General features: G+C 40.3%; 1 protein-coding gene across 1 annotated transcript; it reads left to right on the top strand.

The window, feature by feature from the left end:
- The first annotated feature begins 1,173 nt into the window (after positions 1-1,173).
- On the top strand, positions 1,174-2,512 carry LOC147888653 (histone deacetylase-like protein). The gene is made up of 3 exons (XM_087392870.1): positions 1,174-1,466; positions 1,709-1,834; positions 1,999-2,512. Exons 1-3 carry the CDS (start codon positions 1,306-1,308, stop codon positions 2,186-2,188), a joined length of 477 nt encoding a protein of 158 aa, XP_087248996.1. The 5' UTR covers positions 1,174-1,305; the 3' UTR covers positions 2,189-2,512.
- The last annotated feature ends 6,926 nt before the right edge of the window (positions 2,513-9,438 follow it).

Below are 9,438 nucleotides of genomic sequence, written 5' to 3'. Positions count from 1 at the left end.
GACTTTTAATATTAAGGGGCTTTGATGGCACAACTAGCATTTACTATGGTGGCCATTGAGTCTTGACAAAAAGATATGAAAATGAAATCCTAGGGCAATTCTGGAGGTAGATTTTGAGGAGTTGCTAGTGATAGGAACTAGGTGAAACTATGATATTGTGTTTCTTAGTCATGTTTTGATTGCTAGAACTAGTTGTTTATTTGAAGATGTTTCTCATCATTCTTGTATATAAATCTTGAAAATATAAATGGCGATGTTGTGCCGACGACGGAAAGTGATGATAAAGGTGTGCCAAACAACCAAAGGTTGTAGAAACGTTGAAGGAATTGGTGAATGGTGAATGGTCGTTATAAGATGTGTTGACGAGATATGTTAGTAGTTGGTTCTTTTTTGGTTCTCTATATACGTTTGGGTGTTGGAAGGCTGCTATAGAGGTCACCCACGGTCCTCTGATTTCTGTTATCAACTTCTAGATGTGTGCGGTAAGTATTGTCATCGACACATGTCTTGTGTACACACCTAGGCAGATTAGTGATTGAGCAAACATGATTTACATACACACATTTCTTAAAGTTCTCATAGCTTACCGTGGCCGAGATCTCGTTGGGCTGACATTCGTCATCGACACATGTCTTGTGTACACACCTAGGTAGATTAGTGATTGAGCAAACATGATTTACATACACACATTTCTTAGTGTTCTCATAGCTTACCGTGGCCGAGATCTCGTTGGGCTGACATTCATGATGACGTATGGGATTCCACTGTGTGAGCAGGATGCCTCTGTAATAGACCTTCATCCGGACAGGTCTAAGGTTGGGTTCACATCGGGCGGCACCCACCCCTTTCAAATAGCGAGCAAGACGGATGGCCATCAGGTCTGCTATTCACATCAGGCGACGAGCATCCTTCAACTAAGGTGTTGATCAAACAGCTAATTCCTCTGCAATGTGTGGGATAGGGGGGCAACCAATCACAATCGACGCCCATCTATTGTCCGGCTAGCTGTTATAGGCCGCCCAACTTTTTTCTGTCTAAGTTGTGTGCAACATGTAAACTCCATGCTCGTCATTGGTCCACGCAGGATGGAAGACGTCCAAGGATCAATGGAAGGATGGTGCCACGAGGTGTGAACCTAGACTAAACCCGGAGTCAACCTAGACCCTGGCCTCAAAAGGTGAAGGTGGCGTTTGCCAATTCGACTCCCACGCAAAGCAAGCCTCTCTCTCTCTCTCTCTCTATCTATATATATATACGTGTGTGCGCGTTTGATGTGATATAGAGCATAATTCCAGTTTTGTAGCTATGGCTTCTTCATCATCATGTGGAGCTGTTACTTCTCAACAAGCCTCAGCTGACTCTCAAGGTGACGCTCCAGGTTGGGTCCATCCTCTCTCCCATTGCCCTCACCTTTCGCAGCTCCCCGCCGAGGCTCCTCACCTTCCTTCTTTCACCCTATGCAACCGGTAATATTTCTCCCCGCTTCAAATCATTTCTAGAATCGGCATTCTGTAGCGCTTGTAGATGCTTGTGCATGTTCATTCGCTACCCAAGACATCTTCCTAACCACGTGTACCTATAGCTGCTGCTTGTTGAATATTTGCTTTGCCCAATACGGACATATTTGTAAATCAAGGGAATACTTGCTCTCTCTCGCATTGCCTGTGTAAAATTTTTACGTTATACTGGATTCCATCGTTTGATTCAGGTGTAATGATCCGCGAGAAAACTGGGCATGCCTGACCTGCCAAGACACCCTTTGTGGACGTTATATCAATGCACATATGTTGGCGCATTCCCATGAGACAGATCATCCTATGGCAATCAGCTACAGGTACTTGGTGTCTTAAGTGTAGGAATGAGGCTATGAATGAGTCTACATCACCAGATCAACGAAAACATGTAACTTGAAATTTGAGATTTGACTACCAGTTTGAAGGCAGGTCTAAAATTAGGCTTTATTTTGCAATGACTTTTATTTCCCCTCTGGATGTGCAGTGATTTGTCTGTGTGGTGCTTCACGTGCGAATCTTATCTTGATGCCCAAGTGATTCCACAGCTTCGACCTGCATTTGAGACGCTTTATGCTATGAAATTTGGAGTGGCACCTCCCCCTCGAATGCCTGTATTACAAAGTGGTCCACAATTGCAAGTGCAAGTAGATGGTTCCCAGGCAGCGTCTGAATAGCATGAATATACATACATTAGTGCTCCCACGCCCACGCCCACACACATGCACATGCACCCTCACACGCTTATGTGTGCACACGCACCCGCGCCCATGCAAGTGTCTTAAAATTCTCTTAAAGACAAACAATGTCTCTGCTCTGTTCTTTTCAGATGAAATGTGTAGGGTGTTAGGAGACATGGTCAGTGTCAGGTTTTTGATATCAAAACAGAGTTCTCTTGGTGCTTTGGTTTGTCACATAAAATGCACAGCAAAATCTTGTCGCCATCTGTTTGTAATTATCTCAAGTATAGACTTTTTAAGTATCTGGGTATGTTTTGAGAATTCTCTCAAAGAAAAAGAATTTTCTCTGCTCTGTTCTGTTTAGATGAATGTGTAGGATGTTAGGAGACATGTTCAGTATCAGGTATTTGATATCAAAACAGAGTTTTCTTGGTGCTTTGGTTTGTCACAAAATGCACAGGATCACTGAGCAAAATCTGTGACCATGCGTTTGTAGTTAGAGCTTTGCATATACTTTTTAAGAATCTGGGTATGTTTAAATGTTTCCACTAAATAGTTTGACATCAATGGCATGCTGTATTAAGCATTTCCGCAAATGGTCCTAATTACTATGTTGCCTATCTTGCTGGTCAAACGTGGGGTCTCCCCCCTGCCCTGGTTAGCCATTCCTTGATGTTGTAAATACTTTGCATGGTGACCAGATAGAACGATGATGTTGGAATCAGTAAAAGCTTATGTAGTATGCAGAATGTGCCCTTACCAGTTGCCAAGGAGTTTCAATGTGAAACATGCTTGGTTTTAGGCCTGCTTTGAGGATTGTCAAAAGATGTATGTTTCATTTGACGATGAGGATGCAAACATGTCTTTTAGAAATACAATGAGGTCAGTATCTCTTTTCTTATGCTTTTAGAGGAGTTCGAACCGTTGGCATTCTTGATCTTTGGTAAGAGAGTTCTGGAGCAAGTGTGAGCTTGGTGGGATGAGTTCTTGGCACATTATGACACACTAACAGTCCAAATTGTCATAGACAAGGTACAGCCAGGTAGAGTATGCAATCTCTCAATAGACGTATAACCATTTACATTGGGACTACAAATGCCATCAGCTGTCAATATTGCAATCGCAGATGACCATCTAGTAACGTTGACAAGCAAAAGCTGTAAAGAGAATGCAAGATCACAAATTCAGTAGAACAGGGTCACATATAGTGCAAAGAGATTGCATAACTTGAAGATGCAAAATAAGGTGTGAGTAGAACAGGGTCACATAATAGTGCAAAGAGATTGTATAACTTGAAGATGCAAAATAAGGTCTGAAAATGAGCCCCTATGAAGAAACCATCTCACACCTTGAGCTCTGAAAGATGGTGCGAAATATCCCCGATTGTTCTAAAAATGTCGCAGATACTTCCATAGAGAGCATCTCATGCTCTCAAAGATGTCAGAAAACATTACCCGGGGTTTTGTGACAGCATACTTACAAGCTCATTCTTAATTTGTCATAGCGTCCATTTCTTAGAGGTTATCCCATCTTGGCATAGCCACTTCATCCAAAACTTTTTATAATAATATTTTTATTTTATATAACAGCATCATATCGACTAAGTTGATAACATTTTGATATTTGCAAACTCTATATTCATGGTTTTGCACTGTACATGTTTTCACTTCACCACTATTAAGCCTTGCTTGCTTGCTAGATAGGTGATCCTGCTTGTTGTCCTTGATAACTATGCAAATTTGCAGGACAAATAGGTCCTCAAGGTAAGATTGCTGCGTAAAATAGACAGATGCGAACAGTCAAGTGTGATCTAAAAAGGATTGGTCTTTATGATGTGCAGTAGTTTTGTAGCACATGTTGGAATGGAAACGTTGTGGGCAGGAAAGTAGAAGGGAGATGTTTGGATATAAACTGTTAACATGCAGTGGTTTTGTAGCATGTGTTTGGAATGGAGATGTTTTGGGCAGGAAAATAGTAGACGTTGGGAAGCCGGGGAAATATCAAGGTAAGGTTGCTGGGTAGTCCACTCAGCAAGACTCGATGGTGGTTAATGTTTAGACCTGGCTGGGTAAAATAGACAAATGCAAACAATCAAGTGTGATCTAAAAAGGATTAGTCTTTATGATGTGCAGTAGTTTTGTAGCGCATGTTGGAATGGAAATGTTGTGGGCAGGAAAATAGAAGGTAGATGTTTGGATATAAACTGTTTACATGCAGTGGTTTTGTAGCATGTGTTTGGAATGGAGATGTTTCGGGCAGGAAAGTAGTAGAAAATAGTAGACGTTGGGAAGCCGGGGAAATATCAAGTAGAGGGGGGAACTCTATCGGTTTCATGTGAAGCAAATCTCGCAGCCAATGATGAAGACACGTTGGACCTCTCAAAGGTTTGTTGTGAAAGTGTAAGCTCCAAATCTCATGGCTACACCGCCAGGGAGTAGCTTTTGTAGTAGACTTTGGTTGTTAAGATATTCTATAATGACACAGTTATGATTTTCAGTGTTGGAAAAAAATTATATGGTCAGCTTGGATGAACATCAAGCTTTGTTTCCTATGTAAGTGAATGGAATGGAATGTATTTATGAAACATGCTGGAATGTTAGGCTTACTTAACATTTCCTTTTGAAATGAGCGTCCAGCTTGGATGACTCTGTTTTGGCATTTGGTTTTAATTAAGGGAGAGATATGACCTCCTGTTGAAGAAGACAATGGGAAATTGGATATGGCAGGGTCCTGTCCCTCTCTCCATATGTTCTTGATCCTTTTGGAGGACTCTTTCAACACAATTTAAAGAGCTTGCTTTGTCATTTCCTTTAAGGCAATCACAACAAAGCAGACTATTCCTAATCAACTAGCAACCAATAAATTAAACAAAATCTTCGTGACTTGAACCCTGCTGGTAATGTGGGTCTTTATCATGAAAACTAAGATTAAGGATCTCCTTTCCTCAAAGTGTTTGTGACTTGAAGTTTAAACCGTGCTGGTGATGTGGGTCTTTGTTCATCAACAAAATTAAGGTCATGACTTTCCATACGTGTATGCAAAGGGTGGATTTCAGACTTCTGGCTGGGGTAACCTTATGCGCCGGCTCCAATTATGCTTCCGTCCTTTTCAAATAACAAACTTGATCAACGAGCGACATGTGTGCTCAATCACCTGAAGATTTATCCTATGGGCATTCTTTTTGCTCTCTCACTTTGAGATTTATTCTATGGGCATTCTTTTATAGACCTAGGAAAGAACTTGGAGCTCACAAAATGCTCTTGCAACATCTCCACATCCTATGTGGTAATGAAATAGTTAATATGTATGTTTTGCATCTGTTATGTGACCCGTTAAAGCATGCTTATAGTTGATTATCATACTCTCATGAACTTGAGAGCATGGAAGCATGTCACCATGCTATGTGGGTTCATCCTTCATATTTCTAGCAAATCTTTGCAATTGCTCTTTGAATGCATTGTAGTTTGTTTATCAACAGTGATACCTCCATCTTTTTTATGACAAACTTCATCATAGGAAAGAACTTGGAGCTCACAAAATGCTCTTGCTACATCTCAGTAGCCTATGTGTAGTGAAAAAATTATATGAAAGCACGCTACGGAGTATGTACTATTGGAAAAAATGTAGATGCATGCACACATATCATGCACACACGTGAGATAGACTTAAGATACGTACAAAATCAAAGTCTTTTTGAATCGTCATGGGCTTTGGCTTTGGCTTTCATTTTTTTGACGCACGTAGGTTTAGGAGTTAGTCAACCACCTCATTCTCATTGTCGTCACTCTCGTTGTCACCTCTAGCCACCTCATTCTCACTCATTGGTTCAGGATTTCATCGAACACCTCAACACGTCGGTCAGACGGTTGAGCTGTTGAAGCTTTCATTTCTTTTGGACAAAGAAGAAGTGCATTTGAGCTAGAGAGCGCATGTGGGCCGGAGGGATTCTAAACCAAAGGTGATTGTTTGAGTCTCTCTCTCTCTCTCTCTCTCTCTCTCTCTCTCTCTTATTCTTTTTTGACTTTTATCTCTACATATGGCTTTTGTGAATTGTAAAAGGTGAGTGTTGACTCTCTCTCTCTCTCTCTCTCTCTCTCTCTCTCGCTCGCTCTCTCTCTCTCGCTCCCTCCCTCCTTTTTCAAATTTTTCCTTTGCATATGGCTTTTACATATGACCGAACCGTAACTCTGTTGTAAACAGAAGCAAACAGTTCTCCAAAGAAAAACTTGAGGTCGTCAAGAAAGATCAACAAATCCAAGAAAGATTCTCAGATCCTCTGTGCGACATAGAGAAATGTAGTAAAGGAAAAGGGGAAGGGTAGGGCACTTCAAACCCTTTCAATTCCAATTGTGGTGAAGCCTATGTGGAAGTTTTTCCTTAAAAGCTAGGCCAGAAGTCTACTAGGACATGGAGGAGTGGATGCAAGGCGCTTGGGGCACCCAAGACAAGGCAAGCTGGTGAGGCTACTAGAAGGATATAGCAGATTGGTATAGTCAAGAACAATGAGATGGGTGTTGTATTGGCTCACGCATATGCTGCACAAATATTCATGACATTGAGGTGGATTGGGACAATTTGGTCCACCATCGAGAAACCAATGTGAGGAGTGCTAGTCAGGACAACACCTGTGTCAAACAGGAGCATGCTACGGAAACCCCATTGGAAGGCCTTACAAAGGAACATCTTGTACTATGTTGTGTGAGACATTGACCGAGGATCAACAAGCGGTCTTATCTGGTTGGAAGAGAACAATGGGGGAGGAGAAACAAAATTTGATGTTAGACATAGAAATGGCTGCTGCAAGTGAGTCAGAAGTCACAAAACACATCGACTTTATTAAACACAGCCGACTGGGTTCGTACCGCGAACTCAAAAATGCTAGCAGCACCATGCAAGATGAATTGTTAGCAGATTTGAAAAAGTTGGAAATAGAGCTGGAATGCATCACAAAACATTTTGATTTGGCGATAATGCATGGTGTTTGGATTGCAGAGTAGTTGGAGGTAGAAGCTTCACTCAACACCCATAAGCAGCACTTGATGGAGGAGCTGATAAAGCATGGGTTGCAGGTTCTAATCCCTGCACCAATACAACATCCAACATGCTCTATAAGTATTCCGGTGGTCATTGAAAAGTAAGATAAACTTTTTTCATTGACATAATCCGTGTTTTATCTTAGGCCTAGGTCATTGTAGTTAGTATGTACTAACCCTTTCTATGCCTATGCAGGTGTGTAATGTGTTGGCTTGGATTTATTAATACAAACTTTCTTGATATGGTCTTCGCAACCACATGGTGTGTGAAGCAGTTCATTTTTTTGAGCATACTGAGTGCATTTGTTTGTCTTGCAAGAAGAGTGTTTCATAAGATTGGGTGGGGTCACCATGGGATTCAAAAAACCTACCAAGTCTGCTTTGCAACATGTGTATTAAAATTTTACTTTTAAAAGTAATGTTTACAATCTGTGATATAGAAGAATACCAATATAGTACTTGGTAGAATAAAAATCATTCTATTATAAAGCTTGAAAAGTACTATGTTAGAATTATAGGGTGATGAATGTAATCTTTAGTACGCTTTACATTGATCATACTAACATAGTGCTATGTTAGCATTAGCCTAATTGTATCAATTAGTACTATATGATGATTGAATTCAGTAGCCTTACATTGGTTGTACTACTATGTATACTAATGGTGATGCATTAGATCTAAATTTGGCACTTAATATAGTACTATCTATTTCTATTAAATATTAATATAGTAGACTATAATGCATACTGATATACTACTAACATAACACTATTTGTTTCTATTCTAATGCTAATATATTAAAGAACTAATATAGTATTGATACAGTACTAATATTAACACTAATATAGTACTATCGATTTCTATGTAGTACTGATACAAGACTAATAGAACACTATTTCAATATTAAATAGTAGACTACTAATGTCTACTAATAAACTACTAACATAGTACTATTATAGTACTAACATAGCATCATATCTTGCTTTGTGACGTTGTTGTGCTGCCTACAAATGGTAAATGGTGTAACAAATGAAGTCTTCCTTTGATCTTTCTCACAAATCTGAATTTGGAAGTATCCGGAGTACCCATCATATACTGAATATATTTCATGGCCTATAACTTGATCCAATATCTCATCCTGAAATGGTAGAGGAAAATAATCCCTCTTTGTGCATGCATTCAGAGGGTGAAAGTCCACACAAACACGCCATTTCTTTCCTTTCTTGTCAAGAGTAACCACCACTAGAGAAACCCCCTCTGAATTCTCAACTGGAAAAGCAAGTTAGTTACCTCCTTCCTGAGCACTTCTGCTCGTACCACTCCCAACCGTTTAAGCCGTTGCACCACTAGCTTGCTTTGAGGCTTCAAGTCAATTTTGTGCTCCATTAAGGTAACTTGGTGCACTTGTGAGTAACTATTTGCAAACAGATTAGGAAACCCATCAAGCATTTCTAGGTATTCATCTGTTTCAGTACTTGTTATAGTCTCATCAAGAAGAATCTCATTTTGTTGTGGTGAAGACTAGTGCGATCCACCACTTCCTCATACATGGTTGAAGATTATTCTCCTTCTGAAGCTCCATTTACTTGATTGTCCCCCAAATCAACACCAAGGCAAAGACCAAACACCACTTCTTCCACCTCTCCTTCTGAGATGGACTCCTTGGAGGTGCCACTTGTCTCGTGATCGGATGACTCGAACTCTAAGCTCTCAGAAGTCAAAGTTTCCTCCTTTACCACCTTCTTATGGCGACTCTTGATGTTGTAGTGGACCTTCCTATTCCCTCCTTAAAGAATAAGATCACTTGTCTCCCACTTCTGTACTGCCTTCACTTGACGGAGCCAAGGCCTTCCCAAGATCAATGGGTAAGCCCTAGCATATGGTTTTGTAGGAATAACTTGAAATGTTGTAGGAATAGAAATTCCACACACATCCACTACCAAATTCTTCACCACTCCTAGAGTTTTCACTCTAGTATTATCAGCCAACTTAATACGATAAGGAGAGTTAAGAGAAGATAACTTCAAATTAGCATCTTTCATTGTCTTTTCACTCATGACATTTATCGATGCACCCCCATCAATATATGCATTAGAAATAGTCTGGCCATCTATGATAACATCAACAACAAATACATTATCTCCCACATCTATGTCTACCTTTTGTGCCATAAGTGTCCCATTATCCTTTTTCTTCTTTTTCTTAGACTCCCTA

Source organism: Dipteris shenzhenensis, chromosome 21 (genome assembly GCF_047967505.1).
Source record: "Dipteris shenzhenensis isolate YYH24624 ecotype China chromosome 21, Dip_SZ_1.0, whole genome shotgun sequence".
NCBI lineage: Eukaryota > Viridiplantae > Streptophyta > Polypodiopsida > Gleicheniales > Dipteridaceae > Dipteris > Dipteris shenzhenensis.
Note: the sequence above shows the minus strand (reverse complement) of the source record. Positions and strands in the feature narration are given on the sequence as shown.

Bases quoted from the DNA above. Each gene is read 5' to 3' on its own strand.
- LOC147888653 (XM_087392870.1), top strand. From the start codon at position 1,306: ATGGCTTCTTCATCATCATGTGGAGCTGTTACTTCTCAACAAGCCTCA. The intron at 1,467-1,708 runs GTAATATTTCTC...CGTTTGATTCAG, and splicing joins TCTTTCACCCTATGCAACCG to GTGTAATGATCCGCGAGAAA. The intron at 1,835-1,998 runs GTACTTGGTGTC...CTGGATGTGCAG, and splicing joins CCTATGGCAATCAGCTACAG to TGATTTGTCTGTGTGGTGCT.